Raw genomic sequence first — 22,781 nt, 5'->3', positions numbered from 1 at the left:
GCTCTTTCAATGCCAGCTGTCTTGGTTGCCCATAACGCTCATCAAGGGCTTTGATGGCTTGAGTGTATGGGTCAGGAGCGTAGGAAAAGGCAAGAGCTAATCGTTTAGCTTGGTCTACTTTGAGGTGATCAAGAAGGACATGATATTTGAAGTGCTCTGTCTCATGAGGATCAAGAAGGTTTGTAAGGGCCATCCGTAACATCCTGTATTGCATTTCGTCTTCTCTACTAAGGTCTGGAAATGAAGGACCTTCAAGCTTATATACATGTGTTCTCGTGCTAGAGGAGTGACCCGAGCTAGCAGTACCAGATATCAAAGGTTTCTGTTCATATGAGGTATTGGATGTAGCTGGTTGCTGCTCTAGAGGAGGGCAATGCTTGTGGTCAGATATGCGAATGAGAGGTTGAACAGGGTCTTCAGCTAAAGGAACAGCAGGTTGAACACATGAGATCTGGTCGGGATCCTGCCGTGATAAGGCCAGGAAATCAAAGGGAGTCTCATCTTCTGTAGCAAGGACTGGTCTAGGCAAACCAGTTGAAGGGATAGCAGCATCTAGTATTGTTGCATTAGGTACGGGAGGGCTGGCAGCTGCAACTAGGCCAGGCTGACGGCTAATCTGCGGGGGCTGGATTGGTGATTGACAGGTTGCTGTATCAGTTACTGGGAGCTGCTCATGTTGTTGATGTGTTTGAGGACTGGCTCGTAAACTGCATACAGAAGCTTTGATTCCATCTGATGAGACTGTGCGAATGGAAGATCTGGAGCTACAAGAATGGGAAGGAGATGATTGAATCATAAATTGCTTAATCTTCCTCATGGTCGTTAGGAGTTCCCTCATGACCTCATCTTGGGTGGTGGGTAAAGGAACAAGGGATGTCTCTGGTGGTCTTTCTGACTCTCCGACAGGATCCTGCAGCCCATGTGTGTCTTTATCACTATGCTGGCATTCAGTTTGGCTCTCTGTCTCACATGTAGCTCTTCTAGCTCCAGGGTACTGAACTTCATACTGTTGCAGGTAGGCAGGAGGTCTACTATCACGACTGGATTTTCTAGATGGCTGCTGTGTATCCATGATGCTAATACCTCTCCGGCTCGGAGGACCATGTTTTGAAGGGAGGAAGGTTCAGGGCTGAAGCAATCAGCTTCATGGGCTCATCCGGTTAGAATAAGAAAAGCAGCCATCTAATGCAGAATTAGTTTCAGAGTACTCCTTTTATTCTCAAATAAATAAGGCAAAAAAGGAAGGAAACAAAGACACACATGGACTGCCAATGCTCAGCTGCCGCCCCGTGTGGAAGTGCGGAAAGAGTGAGCCAAAAGTGAATGCAGTCCTTATATACTGTGTGACATATAATGTGTGACAGGTGAGTGCAATCAAGGACAAGCACCACACCCAATCAAAGGTGAGAGAACTAAACAAGGTGCATCTGGTGAAGTGAGTGGGTGTGCTGGGATGTGCTAAAAGGTGGGTCTCTACAACAGTATTTTAATGTCTGTACTCAGGTGTTTCCCTCTGTGATCCATCCCCTTCAGGGCTGAGACACTCAGGACTGAACAGACTGCACAGTTTCTGTGACTGAGCCTTCTTTGAAACCACACATGATAGAAGGGCTTTATATTTGCAGCAGCACTACTACAGGTATTCAGTTTATTACAGGGTGTGTTTGTTTCTTAGGACCAGCTCTAAGTGCACACTACCTAACATATACACCTTTCTGTTTATTACAAACCAACTACTCTGGATCATATGGCCAGTTGTCAGGAATGTTGCTGCAGGAAAACATCCCTGGAGATCACCATCATTGTCAGACTGACTGTGCCTCCTCTGTGCAGTGTCAAGATTCTCCCTAAATGAGTGTGTAAGTTAACATTTTCATTATTTTATTCCCTTTGACAAGACAACTATCACTGATATTCACATTTACAACTACATATGTTCCTGTTTTCTGCTCTTCTTTTAAATGGACATAATGACTGCCTCACTCTGATCAACAGGCTAAAGGATTGTTTTCATTGTTAGAGCTCTGTACAATGTATGCTTATTTAATATTTCATCACAGAGCAAACCTTTATTTATTTATTTAACATGTTTTTATTTTGTTTTAATGTTGAATTAACTGTGGGGATTTTTTTTTAAGTGGACACTCGGGATGTCATATGACCAGAAATGTGATAACTGGAATTCAACAGTATGGGGGAAAAAATCTGCTAAGAACAAAACACACACAAAACCCCCGAGAGAACTCAAATTCATTCCATGTAATCCAATCTAAAACATTTTAAACTGCTGAACAGCAACACAAACAGTGTTAAAAAACAGTGTAAACAGAATGATTATGATGAGTTTGTACCAAAGTTTCAGGTCACATGGCACACCTAGTGTTTAGTGTGGGGTATCAGCTGGTAAGTATAGGTTTTTTTCATATTTGTGTCCTTAGAGTTCAGATAGATAAAGCCTTGTGTATAATAATTAGTCATAAACACAACTCAAAGTCAGGGACTAACTAAATTTGGGACTTTGTGTCTGAGCCCAGGTTAAAACAATGTGTAAAAAAGCATTTAGTGGCATGGCTGAACAATGCTGTAAACTAATGATACTTATTTATCCATGTTCACAAAAAGGACTAATGTGTTTATTTGATTATTTGTATGTGTTAAACTGTGTCACCACCTTAGGCTTTCATTTGAATTTACTCAAAAATCTCTATACAGGGGCCCGTTCTTCGTACGTCGCTTACTACATCCAAGATCAAATGACACATCCAAGATCAAATCATCGCGCTAACCGTGAGCTCGCTAATCCGGTTCCCCGAACACACCTGCTGTTGACGATTACTACAGCTGGACGCAGGAATGTGACATCACTGGGTGTCGTAAAAGGGGCTACGCATCGATAGTAGAAACATTGATCGGCAACCCGCTGATTGGTCGGCGAAAATGTCCAAGGGGCGTGCTCGGTATTTTCCGGCAGCAGAGCAAGAACTCATGAGTGAGGGATTTCAGGAGTTTCAGAGTTTAATTAAAACGCAAGAGAACACTGCAAAGGCTGCAAAAGCAAGGAGAGAGGGCTGGCAGAAAGTTGCTGACAAATCAAACTCGTAGGTAATTTAATAATAATAATAATAATAATGGATTGGGTTTATATAGCGCTTTCCAAGGCACCCAAAGCGCTTTACGATACCACTATTCATTCACTCCCACATTCACACACTGGTGGAGGCAGCTACGGTTGTAGCCAGGCTGCCATATCGCGCCATCGGCCCCTCTGGCCAACACCAGTAGGCGGTAGGGTAGATCTATCATATGACACTATATTGTCCAATATCATATGGCATTATATTATATTATAATATGTTATATTATATCCCCTTTCACATTAGAGCCACAACAGGACCCACAAGAACATGGGAACAAGTAAAAGTGGAATACAGGAGTATTCTACAGAATGGTAATATTTATCTCTTAGATTGCTTTGCGTCTCTTGGCAAGGTAATACTGGCCTGTAATACTCTGTTAGTTTGTTCATAACAGCAACCAAGAAAAGGGCAGAGGAAAAAAAGACAGGTGGTGGTCCTGCACCCCCTCGTCAACAAGTTGGTTAAGTAAATAATACCCTCACGGGAATATCGATATCTCTCTATGAGCACACTGTCGCGCTGAGCTAAAGGATCCTGTCTGTCCCACAATATACGCTGATTTCTGAGGACTCTCCTTATCAATCTTGCACCTTCCGCAATGGGTTGGTCGCGTATACGGACAGGACATGGCTGTGACAGGCTTCCCAAATCCACCTTCGCTTTTATAGCCGTGGTCTCTCATCTTGATTACACGAAGTAATTTACAATTACTACTCTGAAATATGAATTACATCTGTAATAATCACATACATGTAATAGAATGTTAATAGTACATTTCCCTTTTTTAGGAAATGACCTGTATGTATCTGTGTGACATCAATAAAAGGATCAAGTGCTGCATTATCTTTAGTTACATTGATAATATTTATTTATGGTGAAACAGTGGAAAAATATCGCTGTTGCTTTCGTATAAATGAAGCGGACATACCTGCGTGGCCGCGATCTAATCCTGTTTACATAAAGTAAACCTGCTCCCGAGCAGGTTTACGCTTACGGCTCTGTTGCTATGACAGCAAGTCCCGGATGAGCTTCGGGGAACCGACTGATCCAGGATCACGCGAAATCGTCAACAATCTAATCCGGCTAACCTACTTAGCGAGGTACGAAGAACGGGCCCCAGTTCTCTTTTACCACTGTGTGGACTCTGTTTACATTAAAACACAAAAAAGAATGAGTAATAAAAAGATGTGTAGACAGATCAGTAGACCAATAGAAACAGCTGTTCAGCCATGTTCTAAGAAACCAACACAATTTAAAGGTTCAGGATTGTGGTTTTAAAAGTTGAATTTTCATGTATTTCATATGTTGCTTAACATTTTTTATTTAGTTATTTAATTTAGTTATTTTTATTTATTCTACTAGTCCTTTTCAGAAAGAAGCTGTAAAATATGACTTAAGATTTTTATGTTATGACATACAAAACAAATTGATGTATATAATACTATTAAACATAATATACACAATATGTCTGAAAAACATTATGCTGTATATTAAAGTTTGTATTTTCTCCAGAATGTTTGTTCATCTTTTAAGTTCATTTCAACAAATTTGTTTTTACATTTATTTTTAATAAGTTATTATTTTATGAATTGGAGATTTATAATACATAATTCCACTCTTTAAGTGATTAGAAGAATATAAACTTTTAATATTAATTCAGAAGTTTTCTGACTCTAAATTTTCTTTTGTCAATACTCATCTTTTTCTAATTTACATTTTAAACATGTTCAGCTATTTTCCAAATTCTTCCTTTGTGTAAACGTCAGCTTTTAGCAGTTCAGCACTTTTGTTTTCAGGTTAAAAATTCAGTTTTTTTTTTTCATTTTTAACTTAATTTCATCAATTAATTCATTTCAGCGCATACATTCAGATTTGAGCATTCACACTGCAGTTTCTTCAGAAAATGCACTTTCTAGTTATTATTATATTTTATATATATATTTAAACTCTTATCTGTCCGTCTATCTCCTTCAACACCATTCAACTTAGAAAAACCATTCAGCTACCGTTAGATTCCTCTTCTTTTGGACATTACTGCTTCTATTTTTGTCATTTTTAACTTTTGTATTTTTTAAATTATTCAACTTTATTCAACAAAAATTTATAACGTATTTCAATGGGGAGACCCTTCAAAATCTCATTCAACTTACTCTTATTTCAACTACTTCCACATACGTTGACCTAGAGCCACCATTTAAACTTTAAAATGAAGCCAAGACATTCAACTTGTATTTATCTTTTCAATATCTATTATACTTTTTCTTCAGCCCCAGTTTAAGTTTCATGCTTTTTTTCACCCGTTTCAGAGTTTATAATGGGTGTGTATGGGACGGAATGTTGGAGGTTAGAGTGAGACAGCTCAACTGCTAGAGTGGGAGCAGGGGGAATTTTTATCTTGAAATCTTCTCTTTAAACTGCTGCTGTGTCCACATTGTTGGCTCTACAGGTATGATTTTGCCCTCAAAACGTAGCCACTGCTGTCCTCTTTCATCCAATGTTGTTATTATTGTAGTATATATTATGGTTCTTTCATAAATGTCACCAATGCACAGCCACCTCCCTCCAACTCTTCCATAGAGTCCAATGCTAAAATAGATCCCAAAATTTTTCTGAAAATCAGAAGTACAGGCTGTCTTTACACTGTCACCACATCCATATAATAAACTCCAAAGGCATGAAAATCTTAAAATCTTATGTTTCAACTGCTGCTGTGTGCACAGTGTTTGCTCTACAGCCACCATTTTACCCTCAAAACGTAGCCATCGTTGTTGTCTTTCCAACAGTGTGTATTTCAAAGCTCAGCGATGTAAACTTTTTGAACTGTGTGGATCCAAGTGGAGAGATAACCCTCTAACTGACCCATAGACATACATTGTATGTTCAGTCAGGAGTTTGTTTCAACAGCAGGAAAGACCCCACTTTTTTAATTGCTCCTGTAGCCAAATGTTTGACAGCAGGAACATGAAGAACACACTGTTGTATGGAACAAATCCTCAGGACACCATTTGAAAATGATTTTGATGGGAGTTAGGGTCTTGGATTTAGAAGCAGTTGTTCAACAGGTGCACCGAAGCAGATTTGACAGGGTTTTGCCACAGAGTAATAGTAAGTCAGTAGTTAGACCTGGACAACTGATTGGTGGATTTGTTTTCAGCAAACAGGTGGTTCAGATCTGGGCATTTGGAGTCAGTTGATGACTTTTAGAATCATCTTTTCTGACTAGATCATTAAAACCTACAGCTAGTGATGGCCAAATGAAGTTTTCTGAAGCACTGAAGCTTGTATTGAAAAACGGTTCATTACTCAACACAGTGCTCTCTGGTGGCATCTGGTGGCCAAAAATATGAAGAGCAGCTTGAATCCCCACCAAGAAATTTTGTTCCACTCTGCCATGGCCAAACCTGTTCCTTTTCGTGGAGATAATTTCTCCTGCCTTAAGGAAAATCCCTTCACATGGAACAGAAGAGCCTGGAGTGCATAAAAACTGGTAGTTATATAGTCTACCTGGGCCCCACAAACTATCAGCTAGAGAATAAATCAATTAAATTGCTGCACATTTTGCAAACTAACAGTTTAAGATTATTTAAAAAATAAAATATATCTTTTTATAACATTAAATGTAAAGAGTCATTTTAAGTTTTCCCCGTTTCCAGATAAAATAAACACTCACAAAACAAAGGCAAACAACAAGAACACAAAGCTGGAAAACCCACCTGATTGACCAAAATCAACTCAATATACTCCCACACGACAGAAACTCCTCTAGTCCTCGCTGGCTCCAAATCTCTCAGTAGAAATATCAGTGGTTTGCTATCTGCCACCATCAAAACACTCCACAAATCCCGCGAATGATTCACTTCCTTATAAACCGAAGCACTTGGGTTCTAAATGAAGCTTCGGACATCACTGATCTCGTGACTCTGGCCAAACGAATCAAGCTTCGACACAGTGCTTCTAGCAGTGTGTTGATTTTTTTGACACACGCACCGGAGCATCAGCTTCAAGAGGGCCATCACTACCTACAGCATTGATCTTTCTGTAGTGGATTCTCACACATTTCAGTGATTTGGTGATTAAAAGAATATGAACTTTTAATATTCATTCAGATGTTTTCTGACTCTAAATTTTCTTTTGCCATTTCTCAGGTTAAAAAAAGTTGAACTGAATCTGATGTCGGGAGCCACTCCAGTGTGTCCTGTGTGTTCTGAAACCCCAATGAGTTCCTATGGCGTACAGACAGCCGCTCTGTGATCATCTTCTGGGGACCTCCGTACACGATAAGAAAAGATCCCAAAGCAGCCTTTTATGGATCGAGAGTCAACATGACCTACAGAGACATCTCCTAATTTACTGTCACCCCGAGCAAGATGCTCACATTTGATGATCTTTTCCTAAGAGAGACAGGATGTGACCGGTGAGTATCAAGTGTGTTGACAAAATGTCTTTTCTTATTCTTCTTGTTGGCGACTTTCAAGCCTTTGAGTCGCCGAGCAGCTGAATAGGGGAATAATGTTGACGCGCCCGCTGTTTAAAACGTTAGTCAAAGTTCCAAGTTAAAACTCCTTTATTTGTTATCAAATCCTTAAAATCCGTAGAAAAACAGTGATCAAAAACATTCCAAGCTTGAGCGGTCAGCAAAAGTCGACTTCCCCCATCACCCACTCATTCACAAAATTTCCCTCGGGCCGTGAACAGGTGATATAGCAATCACTATTACAGACACCACGTGACCCAAAGCTACGCCTATCCATAACACTGTTCTTTTGGAGGCGATGGAGGTCCGTTATAGTCATTTGTACCTTGCTCAGGAGTACCTCAGGATAGCCGTTCAGTGGATTCGAACCTCCAACTTTCAATCATGGGGTGACCACTCTACCTACTGAACTAACCCTGCCCCCGGAATTGTGTCCACCCCCAGTGGACCCACTAATTGTGTGGCATTTAAACCTTTTTAACTCAATGTCACGCTACATGCAGCTTTAGTTCAATTCATCCACAGTATGCATCGCAGTCGTGGTATGGATACGTTTTTCGATCTTTGGCCTGGACCAGATAAAGTCAACTTTCAGTTTCATTCAGGTCCCATTTTTTAAAACTGTTATAATAAACTTGTAAGTAGAAATATTTTACTACAGGAACATCACGCTCAGTTTACATTGTTGGGTGTATATAGCCTGCTTTGATATCAAGTATGTCGAACCAGCGAAAGATGTTTAAACAACATGTTTTAAAGACACATTTAATCCCATTTAATATTGAAATTTGTGCAAGTTTAAAAAGAAAATGTCATTTTCTTTACTACACAATAAAAACAAATTTTTCTGTAGTAAAAACCACAAATCTGTCAGCACATAAATGTGGTAAATTACAGAAATGGGCCTGCTAGTTCACTGCCTAAAAAAAATCTCCCCCAGTGGACCCACTGTAAATAAATACAAAATTCTATATAGAGAGGTTTTTCACTATGGTTTAATAACTATTGGTTGTCTGTTACTTAATTATTTAGGAGTAGTGTGAATTGCAATGTTGGAGGTCTATATCATTAGGAAACCCTTTAAAATCTATGAAAATACAGTTGAAAGTTCAAAATCTGTTAATAAACAGTTTGTTCCCATTTGTTTGTCCATGATGGTCTCTGCACTGTTTTTCATGAAATAGATTTGTACTGCTGACACAAAACACACCAGTTCATGCATCTGAATAGTATTTATGGTTCAATATGTGCAATTTCTTGAAGCAACGGGGATAATAAACATCAGACAACATTAGCAGATCTATTGCTGACTGCATTCAATGCAAAAATTGGGTGAAATATTCTTACAGAAGGCAATGCTAAATGCTCCAGATCTGGACATTAAAACATTTTTGTGTTATTGTATCCTCAACTCTCTAATGAAGCACTACTGCTGGAAACGGCAGCTGTGATCTTCGGCCGCAGGGCCGCCATGGAAATTAAGATGGCCTCCTGGTGACAGGAAGAAGGAAACAAATAAAAACACAGTCAAGCTGCAAAAGTGTTTATTAAGGTTTATAATTTGAAAAATGCTTTTCAAACAAATTTTGAATAACTGGTCTCACCTCGGTACGAATGGTCCTGCTGCCCTGACCGGGGCAAGTGTTGAGGTAAAGGTCAAATAAAACACTGGGGTCAGTTACATCCAGCTTTTGGTCGGCATCTAAACTGGCCTCCAATCCCTGAAGACCTCCAAAAACGACCAAGAGATGTCTGCACAGTTAAAAAATAAATAAATAAAACAACCTCCGAGAGGATGTATTCAGAGACACTTGTTCTACCGCCCTAATGCTTACCAAATTTAACATATTCTGAATGTTGAGTTTGCACGCTAACGGTTAAAGGCCGCTTCAAGCAACTTACTTGAATGGCGTCAGTGATGCCTGGTCCGCATTGCTGCCTCTTTCTGATGTACCAATAGTCAAATCATATCCTCCTTTAAAGGGGCTTTCAGTAAAAACTGCACCTGCAGGAACGGGAAATAGACAAGAGTGTGGATAAAGCAGTGGTTGGCAGTAGTCGTTGACACAGACTGCAAATGAATGCAAAGCACAATGTTGAGAGTTAAATGGGAAACCTACTGAGACAAGATGCCAGACGAACACTGTAGCCCCAATAATAACCACCTTCAGTCCTGGGCACGTGAGGAGCCACGACAACACCTTTATATGCTTTGCCTTCTGCAGACAGTTTCACAGATAGATGGACCCAAACTTAACTGATGTGCTAAAAAAAAATAAAAAAGAACCTTGAGATTCTGGTGAAGAAAAGTACCTGGATTTTGTGTCTTGCTGAGCCGTACTGTGACTCGTAGTCCAGGCTGCAGCTGCTTATCAATCTGAACTTCCTGTGGGACCAGGAAAGTGAACATCGTTCAGTTTATATTCTTAGATAATTACCAATAAATAAAGAGTACACTAACAACAGCTGTGCTCCCAGTGCAGAATAGCTCACCTTTCTCATTCCACAGTCGACAAACGACCCTTTATTGTGTTTGGTAGGCCTGTCGACCACGACGCCTTCCCTGTAGTCAGATTCCTCGTCTATCCTCATGTGGTGAGGACTGTCTAGAGGGTTAAGCAAACCTACCAGAGAGAGAGGGAGAAAAAGATTCCTGATTGATGATCATGAAAATCATGAAATATTTCACACCGTATTTAATTTCAGACTCATCACAAGAACAGCTGTTTATCAGGTTGTTGTTTTTCTTCCATTTGTTACTAAGTTACCTGCGTACTGTAAATCTTGATGCTTTGGGAAGAAGGCCTTGCGCAGATATCTGATGGAGAAGAAAAGCTGGACTATCAAAAGAGATAAAATGTACTGATCAAATCAATAATGGTGATCTGATTTTCTCCAAACTTACTGTGGACATTCTAGATACTGAAGTATTCTGGCAAGTTGAATGCAACCGTGTCCCCTCTTCCCAACACCGCTAAACTCGCCCTCCACACTCCTGTGAAACACAAACAAAAAGCAAACTCCTTTCCATTAGCTGTCATGTGGGTCAAGGCATATTTAATCTGCAAGTGGGCACTCTATGAAAACGTACTTGACATCTTCCCCTCGTTCATCAAACACTACGATCTCATCAACAGAGAAAACAACGCAGGCGCGGGCGATCTGTCCGGCCAGGTACGTGCGAAGTTCAGGAGACTGAGCATTATCCAGGATAGACCCCGGCAGAGCCAGACTCACCGTGTAAGCCCGACCTGAGAGAAAAACAGATTAGTAATTATAGCACTCATCACCTATTACATAGGAAAAATCAACAGTATAATGTTGTTACCTTTTTTGCTCTGGCTCAGTTCAGTTTCTGCTTTCTCAGCAGCCTCTTGCTGTTTCTGTTTTTCTAGTCGATTGATCAGCTTGGCCTCTTTCCTTTGCTTCTTAGCCTCCTTTACTGGTATTCAGGAAGAATCATTGACATTTACAAAAAAAAAAAGAGCTCATTTCTAAATAATCACTGTGAATACCTAAATCTTAATTATCTGGACAGAAGTACTGGGCCACCTATAGGTTACATTTACATGACCTACTTGGTCATGGAAGCTCCCAGCACAGTGCTTACGCTGATGTTAATGGTTTGAAACTTTACAGTTACTTGGTCAGTGGTGTTGTTTTACACAGTATGCACCTCAGCACCTGGTGACCCCACTCTGTAGCTTTAAAAGTGAGTTGCTGTGGTTCCTAAATGCTCCCACTTTGCAATAACACCACTCACAGCTGACCCTCTAGGAGGGAAGAGATCTAGGAAGTCTTTAAAACATCCTGTTCTTTCACAAATGTTTGCAAAAACGGGTTGGTTATTTACACTTTTGGCAATGGTGCTGAATAAATGGCCCAACAGTTTTGTCCATAATGTATATATAAATACAGAATATATGTTTCCACTATAATTGTATATTGTAAAACAAAGTATTTTGATTAATAGTTAAGACGAACATGCTACATTTTATATTGTGTTTTAATAAACTCCCTCTTCCGGTTTTCGACTGCTGAGCAGACTTACATTGTTATGTGCTTTTTTTTAATCAATAAAGAAATCTGCATTAAGCATGTTGTCAATACATGACAAACCTTAAAATGGATATGCACATTAATTCTCACAAAAATAAAGTTTTTTCTTTCTTTCTTTTTCTGTTTTAATGTCCAAAACAGCCGTATAGTATTGGCAGGGATGCAGCTAAAAAAATGCAGCAACCCCGGTTCGAATCCGGGTCACGGCATTGTGAAACAATGTCACGGCAGATGAGTTTCTTTTCGACTATGTAAGAAAAATATGTGGCTAAAAACCTGTTAGCTACATGCAGCTAGTTAGCTGTTTACTCACTTTCCGCTTTCCTTTTCTTCCAGTCCACCTTCTCGACTGGCTGCAAACACGAACAAAGGACAGAAAAGGGGTGTAAATAAAGACACGCATCAGTGGTTTTGTTTGTTTTAAGTGTCAAACAGTAACAATACCTGAGAAGACCCAAGATTGGGTCGCTTCACTGCAAAGCTAGAAGACATATTCAAGCGTCGATGTACCAACACGTGAACAGTCTTTACTTCCAGGTCATGTTCTGCGTTGCCCGCAAAGCACTTCCGGGAAGTTAACCACGTGACGATCCAGTTGTGCTTCTCATGCTACAGTCACTGCCTACAACCGCCTTAATTTTGACCTTATATAAATTATTATAAAACACCACTCTCTGTACAAATAATATATATTTAAAAAATATATAAAACATTTAAAATGATAAAATATTAGATCATTTCCCGTGGGGGTAAAAAAGTAAAAATTTACATCCATAAATTTGTAATTCTTAGCAACTAATGGTGTCTTAAATTTGACTGATTCTAGCTATTTAAATAAGCTGTTATTAAAACTGCTATTAAATATAAACTGGATCAAAAAGCATCTCAGAAATCTCATATCTTCATTTGGAGCTACATTATTCAGAAATTCCCAATTAACCTCTCCACTTTCCATAAACAAGTACTTTTCCCCCTTTATAAGTCAGCTGTTCAACAATGTTAGTTAATTTTGCAGGTACAGAGCGTTCCGAAACAGATACAACATACCGATAATCCCAGAGGAGATCCGTATTGATTTTGATGCCAAGTCATCTGGTTTGTCACTGTTTGTTGGAAACAACCATAGCTCAGATGCTATTTTCTTCATTTATACATGTGTGTAAACTTGCTTGTAATAAATAGAAGCCACGGTATTAAAAACACTTATTTCTGTAACGGCAAGGTGCAGCCCAAATTACTGTGGCATGTGCAAAGTCCAGCATGATGCCGTGTCTTTGAAGAAACAATTTAAGAATGTGTCTTTAGGCACAAAATCAGCATAAATACCAAAGGTAACACAGTGCATACAAACCTTATTGAAGATGACAAACACTTTACAGTGCAAAAACATGTATATTATAAACTTGTAAGTGCTTTATGCTGATATTAATATAAAGTTCAAAAATGGGTAGATAACTGGTTTTATGGCTTTACATTCAGGAGGCACCCTTAACCACAAAACAAGAAGTGAGACACTGATATCTTTGAAATACATTTTTAATGAACTGACAAATTAATAGCCGTGTCACAGTATGCCACCATTATTATTTTGAATTAATACTGCTCTATGTGCTACCCCTCCTGACATCATTATTATTATTAGTAGTAATAGTAGTGGTATTATCATCATCATCATCTGAAAGCACACATACAACTCTTTCTACCCTTATCTAGCACTTCTTGTTTCTTGTGCTAATGTCAGATTTTCACACCAAAGTCCTTTGATGTAAAATGAATAACAGCCTTTAAAATGATGGCAGTTACATCCAATCAATAGAAAAATCTACTCGCAGAAAACAGAATTCCCATTTTTAGTGCAACACTCATACGCCTCAATTCTTAATGCAAAAAATGAGACCTTCTATTAGTGAATGTATTTCATTGTATAAATCCTTACCAACAGTTGTTGGTTTAATTCCAGCCAGAGACAGAAAATGGATGGTTTTATTCATCCAGTATAAAGCACTGCCAAATGAAGCAAGTGGAAGTACCAGCTTTGGTGCCCACTTGTGGTGGGAGAGTGGCTGTTACAGAGTGAATGGGTGGCTCATGTTCCCAGTCTTCCTCAGCCAATGGCTCATGTGAGAACAATTAATATTAGCAATCATAAAGTGATCAGGAATATATTGACTCTTCTCATCACTGATGATTAAATTAGGCTGATTATTTGTGACTAATACATTAAGCCTGGTTCAGCAATACTCACATCCATCTAGAAATGACTACAAAATAAAAATTCTCTCTAAACAAATTCCTTTATCTGGCAGGAGTGCAACATAAGTGTTGATGAGGTTACTGAGCACAGAGCACTTATTTTACCAGTTTAATGGATGCTTTTATTCAGTGATTTCATTACTTCAAAGTAAGGGCAAATATCCCTGGAGGTAAACTGTGATGTAGAGGTATATTGTTAACTTAAAAATATTTACTGAAAAATACTTCCTCAGTGATTGCTCAAGTGCAAGTGGATGCTCTGTCCGTGCACCTTTAACTGGATCAGGTCAACACCTGAGTTTAAGCAGACTGGAAGAATCTGGGTGGACGGATAAAGCCTCACATCAGTGGTAAGTTTACTCTTTCTGACTCCACTTTCTCAAGATGGCCTCTGCAGCATCCAGCGTGGAGTCCTCCTGTGAGGAGAAAGCAGAGACAGAAAGACTGACAAACAGGAAGTTGTTTCTTGAGATGTACCACTTCAGTAAGAAAGGTCAGGTTTACCTTAACAAAACAGAATCGGATGTACTTGTCAAACTCCTTGCTGTGCTCTGGACTGTAGAACGCAGAGACGGGGATTGTTGCTAAACCCTGCAGATAGAAAAGGCAGGAAAAAACAACAAAGAAAACTCAAAATCTGTGGCAATGGATCAGATTTTGACCACTTAGCATCAATTGTCTCCAATCGATGCTGAAAGTTTGTCCTGTTCATCATCAGTTTCCTTACATGGGGGCATCTATCCCCAACAGTTTTCTAGAATTCGCCAAGCTCAGGGAGCATTCATCAAAAAGTATGCAACTCTTTATGTCTCTGTTACCCACCCTTCAGATATGTACCACGCACTTTAATCGCTGGTCTAAGCAGAAGGACTTGATTGGTTATGTCTCATTAATGTGGTGTAGGTTTACATTTGAGAGTTTGAATCTTCAGTACTGTTTTTCACCTTTCAGGATTTTTTTTTTTTTACCTCGATCTTCGCTCCATCTTCTCTATCCACCCTCCACCCTTGATCATCTTAAGGATGACCTTACAACATGTGCCCAGATCAATCATTTTATATCCCCACATTTACTCCAAACAAACGTCAATAAAACCTTACATTTTTACCTTTTCTTTAATGAGCCATTTAACAAATCTGAAGTCATACAATTCATCCTTTGTGCTCAGGTCATTCAGGTCCACCTCTGTTTGAGGAAAAAAGACAAAAAGGTAAATACTGATTTCAGATGATGAAAGATGTATAAAACAAAGATGACTGTTCATCACTCACTGACTGAGGAGATGTCTGTGACCATGAAGTAGCCTCCCTCTGGCATGATAGGCTGCAGCCCCACGCTCTCCAGACACGAGGCCAGCTTCTTTCTTTTGTGGTGCAGCATCGTGGGAAGCTGCTGGAAGTAGCTCTCAGGAGTCCCAAACAGCTCATATTCCCGTTCAAATCCATGAGCGACTGCCTCCTGGTGGTAAGGAAGAAGGATGGAGAGAGTTTTAAAATTTAACCTGATCAAGCAATTCTGATTAGATAAAGCACAAGAAGAAAGAAACAAAACAAAATTGATCTGCTCAAATAGCTATAATTTCACAGCCCTACTAAAGTAGTACTAATATTAATTTAGAAAGTATGCATTTACTTGAGCGGCTGTTGCGCAGTGATAAACAGAGTTCTGATGGATGGTTTTCATGTATTTGATGATATTTCCAGAGCCGATGGCCCAGCCAACCTGAAAAATATGAGTAAAAAAACAAATCAGATCACACTAACAACGTGTTGCAAAGACAATGACCCTACAGACTGTGTGTTACCTTCCAGCCAGTAGCACTAAATGTCTTTCCGGCACTGCCGACAGTTACAGTTCTTTCCCACATGCCAGGAAGGCTGGCTGCCAAAGAATAGGAAAAACAAACATTAGATGACACGTCGGCACTGTCGCTAGCTAGTTTGTGTGTAATCTGCTATCCCACCTATCTTTATGTGCTTGGCTCCATCATACGTGAGCCATTCATACACCTCGTCACTGAAGCACAGCAGATTGTGCTTAATACACAGATCGGCAATCATTTGGAGCTCTTCTGTCTTGTAAACCTGTAACACACACGGATGCATGTTTGTATCCGAGAGTAAAGTCGATATATTAAATGAAAACATAGAAAATGGCAAGAAAATAAAATCCCATTAGTTGAAAATTCCACAACCCAAATCAGACTTATGTGCACGGTAACGGCCTCGTGAGGGCATAATTAATCTTACCTTGCCTAATGGGTTGTTGGGAGTGTTGATAACAATGGCTTTAGTGCGAGGAGTAATTTTACTGGCCAGCTCGTCAGCAGAAAGAACCCAGTCTCCACTTGATAGGATAGCACTGCCCTCTCTCTGTTGCAAATGGGAAAACACAAAAGAGAAGAAATATGTACAGGATCCATACATTGAGGATCCTAAATTGAAAAGAAAATGTGAAATTATCAGTTTCTATTCTATTTTTTAGAAACATGAACCACTCACTGGTCTCAGAGGAACATAAACTGCCTTTCCTCCAGCCATCACCACCATGGGCTGGTAGCAGTCAAAGAACGGTTCGATAATGATGACCTGAAACGTAAATTACTTTTTTAAGAGAGAGAAAAAACCCAACTCTCAGTTCTTTATATTTTCACTTGAACGTTGATCACTAGTTTCTTGTTTTTTGACAGCACTACTTATCACTTTGTTGATTTCTGTACCTCATCCCCTTCATCAATCAGACCCTGGAAAGCGCAGAAGAGGGCCTGATAAGCACCAACGGTCACCAGGATATCTTCGAGAGGGTCGATGTCCTGTACAACAATCCTACTAAAGAATTTAGCCAAACTTTTAACAAGAGGGGGGTGACCCTGAGGAAAGAATATAATAAAAAAGCCATTCATTATTTGCTCTGCAACTATTTCAATTTCATCTGTCCTTTTAATCCCTCAGAAAAATGACTGAAATCGGGTCCCCCTTTGGGATGCCTTTGTGCTTACAAAAGCTCGGGTGTACTGGTGCATTTGAGGTCCTCCGTTGATGGCCTTGCAGAAGGCCTCCTGGATAAACTGCGGAGGGGAGAAGTCGGGAAATCCCTGGCCGAGGTTCACTGCTTTGTAATCTGCTGCGAGCTGTGTGAACTCAACCCTGTGGGCGTGAGGTGAGTGAGACAAAGCAATGATGTTACGAGATGTGTCAGTAAGAATGAAACAATCAGAGGGTTTGTTCCATTTCAATTCATCTCAGTTAAGAAGATTGTTGATTTCAAGCATCCATCATTCTATTTTAGCTTGAGTTACACTTCTGAGAATCTATATTTTAGAGTGGTAGCATCTTTACCCTAAAATATTTGAAGGACCAAGTTTAATTAGTTTTCTAGACTTGTGAATCAAAAAATGACTCCTTAAAAATGACAGGGATCTGACATTTTTTTTAATAAGTCCTATTAAAACGTGTATCATACATAAGTATTTAATGCACATTCTTTTTGTGATAGTTGCCATTATATTCTGCAGAAATCTGCTTGGCTTGTGACAGACACATTTGCACTTGACCCACGATAACAGACTTGGGTAAAAGTTAAACACTAAACTATGAAAGTGTTCAATGCTGACCTTTGTAAACAAGACGCAATCAAAATGTGGAAGTGTCTCAGTATTTGAGACGGAGACCAAGGGTTAAAAATGCAGTGCAGTCCTTCATGAAGTCACACATCTGATCACTCGGGGCCCATCTGAGCAAACTGTAATTTACTAGCTCAACCATTAAGCCTAGGGCTGGGGACAACTACATTTATCCAAGGGCCAGAATTTTTCTCAGGAGACACTGTGAGTAGCTCTCATAAAATAAAATAAAAATAGTATCATAGGTAATATATTATTTAATTATGCTAATTATCTATTTCTAAATTTACGTTATTCCTTATCCCTTGTCACTGTTAATACTTGCATTACTTGAACTGGAGCAAGCCACTAAAGGGCGATTGTGATACACTATTTTAGGTTTCATATTTGTGAAGCTTTCAAGATAATCATCGCCTACACATGCAATGTACTTGTACATTGTGGAGTCTGGGAATCTGCAATTTGTGTTTGCATCTTTTCACTGAATTTGTTTACCCGCTCTTTAATTGTTTGTCGTTTTAGCTGTGTTTGGTGGTCATAGAAATGGTTTTATAGCTTGGTGACATAAAACGTGCACATGAAACACTACAAGAAATGTTAAATGAGAGATACTACTTATTAGGCTATTCCTGTATTCAGTCATATTCTAGGGGCTGGGTGAACAGCTCTGGTGGGCTAAATGTGGCAATATTTCAATAATTAAAAATATGCAAAACCTTAATTAAATAAAACACCTGACTTTTTCTGCTGTCTATAATGACATATATGGATTCCACTATGAAGCACATTTTTATTAGTTTGTGACACTTTAAAAAAAAAAAAAAGAAAGTGGCTCAGCTCCAAACTGTGCGACCTTGCTCTCAACCAATCAGATGTAGGTGATACATCCGATTGGTGGAGGTAGGAGGCAGGTCATAAGCAACAAACTGGTAGAGTTTTATTTTTATTTTTCTTCTCTTTTCAGTTAAACAATTTGTTTAGGAGAAGGCAGAAAGCAGGTCAGCTTAATTCAGTTCAGTGAAATATGCTGACAAAAACATTTCTCTTTCTGTTTCTGTTCTTCTTCTTCTTTTAACCATAAATCGCCCAATGAGCAGGTACCTGAATGCAACTTTAAACGTGCTCAGCAACTGCAGACTCTGTTGTGAAATATTACTTTGCTGTTATAGTTAAAATATTACACATATGATACTTTACCTTTGGTTGAGTAATCATCCCCCCAAAAACACGGACATTTCAGTGTATTTACTCACCAGACATTCTTATCCACCCCGTCTGTCCTGCGTGCGTGAAGTCGCCTGGACATTATGACCTGAAGCAACAAAACAAGCTTTAAAATACGCGGTCATGCTGGAGACCTCTGTCTTCAGTTTAACGGAGCTGTGCCTACCTTATGATTGTTTTTAACTGAACTCTGCCGAAGTAGGACCAAACTTGCTGCAATGTTCCTGATTATTCCCATTAATAAATGATCACAGCCTCACAGGAGCAGACGACATTTAATGTTGTCACTGAGTCCCTGCAGAAGGAAAAAAAATATCTGTAGACGTTTCTGTTCACCTGAAAGTCCAGGGTTGCTGTTGTTTGGGACCAGTGCGAGTTGATAACGAAGGCCCCAGCAACTCCCCTTCAGCCTCCTTGTGTTTTGATATCTACTTCCTGTGTGGGCGTGGCGAGATATTACAATTAGAAACGTCACGGACAACAGACAAACACGGGCCCAAAACTCAAGCCGCGGTTCAGCTCTGTTGACGTATATGTCATCAACTAACCATATGCTAGTTTTTATTTTTTTAAATACTGTTTTAAAAAGTAGCCGTGAATTTAGGAGAAATATTCCTGAACGTTTCATTTCCTGCAGTTGCTTTTTTTTTTTTTTTTTCCGGAGAGGACTCAGGTAATCCTCCAGCAGCCTCAGGACTGACTTTTATCACTGCCAGTGACAAAGTAGTCCGAAAAAAAGTTAAACCACAGTCATTAATCTTTTTATAGTTCAAATTAAAAAAATTACATCGATAAAATTAAAAAATATATTTAATGAGTTGGCGCTCATTGGCGTTTGGCCTGAGAGAAAACCAGGCTTACTTGGCTGTATTTGTGCTATGCAAATGTTTTGCTAACCAGCGTCTTTTTGGTCAACAGGCACACACACAAACACACACACAGAGCCTGTTAATTTGAATTATATTCATTATCATGTTCATAATACCATTTTATTGACCATGAAACAAGGTATTTCTCCTGGGCATTAGGGTCAGGCAATATCTGCACAAGGAGAACATTTATTATCATGTGAATATCACAGTGCCATACAGAAACTGAAACAAGATGCAAGTTGTCTTTCCTTCGACTAAACTGTGGCTTTTTTCAAGTCCTCAGGCAGCACCCGGCCCTTCTTCCGCGCCCTGTCCTTCTTCTTCTCTGCCCTGACTTGCTTGCGTTTCCGCAGGTTCTTTTGCCTCTTGTCCTGCCGCTGCTGCATCTTTTCTAGGACGTGCTCGCTCCGCTGCTCCCATTTCTTCTTTTTCTGAGTGCGCCTCTTCTCCTTCTTCTTCAGCGACTCGCGCAGCATCTCCTCGTTGTCCTTGATTTTGATGCCCTCTGCCTTGTAGAGCATGTTGGTCCACATGATCTTCTTTTCCATCTCGCAGGCCTTCTCCTCGTCTTTCTCTCTCAGCTGTTCCAGCTTGGCTTTGCGAGCCTCCACGCGGCTGAGCAGCTGCTTGTAGTTCTTCCCCGTCAGAGGAGTTATCTGGCCTTTTATCCCCTGTTTCTTGATCTTCTTTTTTTGTTTCTTGTCTATATAACCCTCGTCCACCGTCTCAACCTTGTTGAAGACCAGAGCAGTCTCATTTCTTTTGCTCGAGGCAGGGACGTGCTCCTCTTCCTGTTTTACCTCTAACGGCTGTTCTTTCCCACTTTTTTCAGCCAGTTTCTTCATCAGAAATTCTTTTCTTTTCCTCTTCTTGCGCTCCCGCTCCAGCTTTCGCTTTGCTCGCTTCGCCTGGACAGCTTCTGATAATGCATCCTTTGGAGTTCCCTGATAAAAGACAGGTTAACATGGTTAAGCTTCAACAATAATTCTAGGGCACCCAGCGGTGACATCACTTCCTGTTTTAGATGATCCTCAGTACCCCTCCCCCCCTACAGTCTCTGTCTTTCATACTGTGCCATCTCTGAAAACTGCATACCTGTCCTCTGGACTCTTCAATCTTTTCATGGAGCCTTTTGCGTAATACATCGACTGTAGTGAAGCTGGAGTCTACACTTCCTCCTTAAAGAAAAAGAAAATAAGCATTAAATGAGACCCAGTTATGTAAAGAGAAAAACCTCCACACAGGACCAGCGTAGGCTTGGTATACCTTGATGCTTCTGGTGTGCAGCTCCATTTGCGGCCTCAGTGTTGGACCCGTTTGGTTTCACGGCAGCTTTGATTTTCTGTGCTGCTGGAGAGGGTGAAGGCTTCTGTTGGGGTTTGGGAGTCTTGCCATCTGTGGCCTCATCTTTCTTTTTGCATTTTTTCTTCTTCTTTGGAGGACCAGTGTCACTTTTAGCTTTGAAATGAACTGTACACACACAAACACAATGCACATATTGACGATTGCATGTATATAATGTGTCACTGCAGTTCTACAACATTGCTATTACAGTTACTAGCCTAGGGCCTGCAACATGTTCAGATAACGTCAGCTAACTGGAGAAAAGAGGATTTGAAATTTTCTGTTGGTAAACTCATGATCAGCTTGTTTCCTCATTTTTCATGAGAAAAAAAAACCCAGTCACAGCTGATTTGGTGGGTGACTCTTCTCTTATAAAAGCAATCCTATTAGCAGTAAAACACCTGCCAGTCAGTTTATCTCATGACTTCTTAATATGAAAAAAACCTGTCCTGGCATAATGTGATCAAAGGATGTATGTCTACAAGTTATGAGCTCTTTGGTTTAAAAGTAGTCCACCTGGAGGTCTAGTGTGCACATACTTGTACAATGAGACATTTTTAAGCCATTTTGCCATATTGTCACTTTTATTGCATAGATTTTTCTCTATAATTTTAAATCTGAGTCCTAGACAACAACCATGCATTAGCCCCAGCTGATGGACTTGAAGAGGACATTAAAGAAGTGTAATGGGAACTACTGTTGAATCTCAGTTGTCTGCATCTGCAATGGAATATAACCAAGTCTTTAAGTTGGGTGCACAGCCTGTCAGAGCATCTCAAGGGAGGAAACACAACACTAGGTTGTAGACTTAAGAAATCTACTGCTTAGGAAGACTGCAGAAGTATTTAAGACTTTATTTATATTTTAAATTAAGTTTATGTGTCTATTTACTTTGAGCATTTAAAAGGGGGATTTGTGTAAAACTTCTGTGGCACCTAAATAGTTACTGCATTACTTTTGTTAAAGCCCTTGAATAAAAGTTGAGCCTCTGGACTTGCCTGATTGATTTAAAGTCAACAGTGTACAGAGGAAAAACTACAAAAACAACAAAAAAGTAGCATTGTCCAAAAACCTATGGAGCCAACTTTAAAAGACATAAAAAGGTCATTTACAATATTAGTTCCCACCGAGTTATAAATTAATCTTGTTATCTACAACTTCCCACATAAATGAAATCAGTGAAAAGGAGAAAATTGATACCTTTAGAAATTTAGATAAATGACAAAAAACTCATTTTTTAAATCAGTTTTGGGGACAAAAAAAGTATTTTAAGGTAAATAGCAGATTATTTTTCTGACATGCTATCAGTTTGGTAACTTTAATGAACAAGGGGCGCATAAAGCCATCAGATTAAACACTGTAGCGCCTCCTGTGGTACAAAGTAGGTAAAACGTGAAACCGTGGCACAAGGTTTGATGACACTTGCTGAGTTTTACGTAGTTTTTCCACAATAAATAACACCTAAATGTTAAAGTCTGCACTACAGCTTCAATTTTACCATGTAAACAAACCCAAGCATTTAGCTAACATTACCGAACGGTCTCTTCCTGGACTCCTGGTCTCGTTGAGAAAACACTTTACTTGCAAGTTTCTGAATGTACGAATCCTTTGAGGCGAGATCCATGTCGACAAGTGAAACGGGCTCCCACCTTTAATCCGGATAAAACACACACACGATATTTACCGATAAAAACATCAACACGTTCACATACGCACGTGTGTAAAAATTTAAAGGGGCGGGGCGTCCCCAATCCGGAAGTAGTAACACCAGAAGTGGTCCCCCTCCAAGCAGAAAC

The 22,781-nt window shown here is 39.6% G+C and overlaps 3 protein-coding genes across 3 annotated transcripts; all 3 read right to left on the bottom strand.

Moving 5' to 3' along the window:
* Nucleotides 1–8,828: 8,828 nt before the first annotated feature.
* On the bottom strand, nucleotides 8,829–12,240 carry spout1 (SPOUT domain containing methyltransferase 1). The gene is made up of 12 exons (XM_082542371.1): nucleotides 12,115–12,240; nucleotides 11,984–12,023; nucleotides 10,940–11,053; nucleotides 10,703–10,862; nucleotides 10,517–10,606; nucleotides 10,380–10,429; nucleotides 10,105–10,235; nucleotides 9,925–9,997; nucleotides 9,732–9,830; nucleotides 9,514–9,616; nucleotides 9,216–9,363; nucleotides 8,829–9,102 (listed from the first exon to the last, which is right to left on the bottom strand). Exons 1-12 carry the CDS (start codon nucleotides 12,160–12,162, stop codon nucleotides 9,019–9,021), a joined length of 1,140 nt encoding a protein of 379 aa, XP_082398497.1. The 5' UTR covers nucleotides 12,163–12,240; the 3' UTR covers nucleotides 8,829–9,018.
* Nucleotides 12,241–13,188: 948 nt separating this feature from the next.
* Nucleotides 13,189–19,228, bottom strand: kyat1 (kynurenine aminotransferase 1). The gene is made up of 13 exons (XM_082542370.1): nucleotides 18,936–19,228; nucleotides 18,799–18,857; nucleotides 16,922–17,069; nucleotides 16,643–16,792; nucleotides 16,425–16,511; nucleotides 16,173–16,295; nucleotides 15,887–16,007; nucleotides 15,728–15,804; nucleotides 15,556–15,645; nucleotides 15,195–15,381; nucleotides 15,032–15,108; nucleotides 14,428–14,514; nucleotides 13,189–14,339 (listed from the first exon to the last, which is right to left on the bottom strand). Exons 1-13 carry the CDS (start codon nucleotides 19,005–19,007, stop codon nucleotides 14,280–14,282), a joined length of 1,338 nt encoding a protein of 445 aa, XP_082398496.1. The 5' UTR covers nucleotides 19,008–19,228; the 3' UTR covers nucleotides 13,189–14,279.
* A 489-nt stretch (nucleotides 19,229–19,717) lies between these two features.
* surf6 (surfeit 6) lies at nucleotides 19,718–22,743 on the bottom strand. Its single transcript, XM_082542041.1, has 4 exons — nucleotides 22,519–22,743; nucleotides 20,908–21,111; nucleotides 20,737–20,819; nucleotides 19,718–20,585 (listed from the first exon to the last, which is right to left on the bottom strand). Exons 1-4 carry the CDS (start codon nucleotides 22,607–22,609, stop codon nucleotides 19,896–19,898), a joined length of 1,068 nt encoding a protein of 355 aa, XP_082398167.1. The 5' UTR covers nucleotides 22,610–22,743; the 3' UTR covers nucleotides 19,718–19,895.
* Nucleotides 22,744–22,781: the final 38 nt, after the last annotated feature.

Source organism: Aulonocara stuartgranti (genome assembly GCF_965226115.1).
Source record: "Aulonocara stuartgranti genome assembly, chromosome: 7".
In the NCBI taxonomy this organism is placed as follows: domain Eukaryota; kingdom Metazoa; phylum Chordata; class Actinopteri; order Cichliformes; family Cichlidae; genus Aulonocara; species Aulonocara stuartgranti.
Note: the sequence above shows the minus strand (reverse complement) of the source record. Positions and strands in the feature narration are given on the sequence as shown.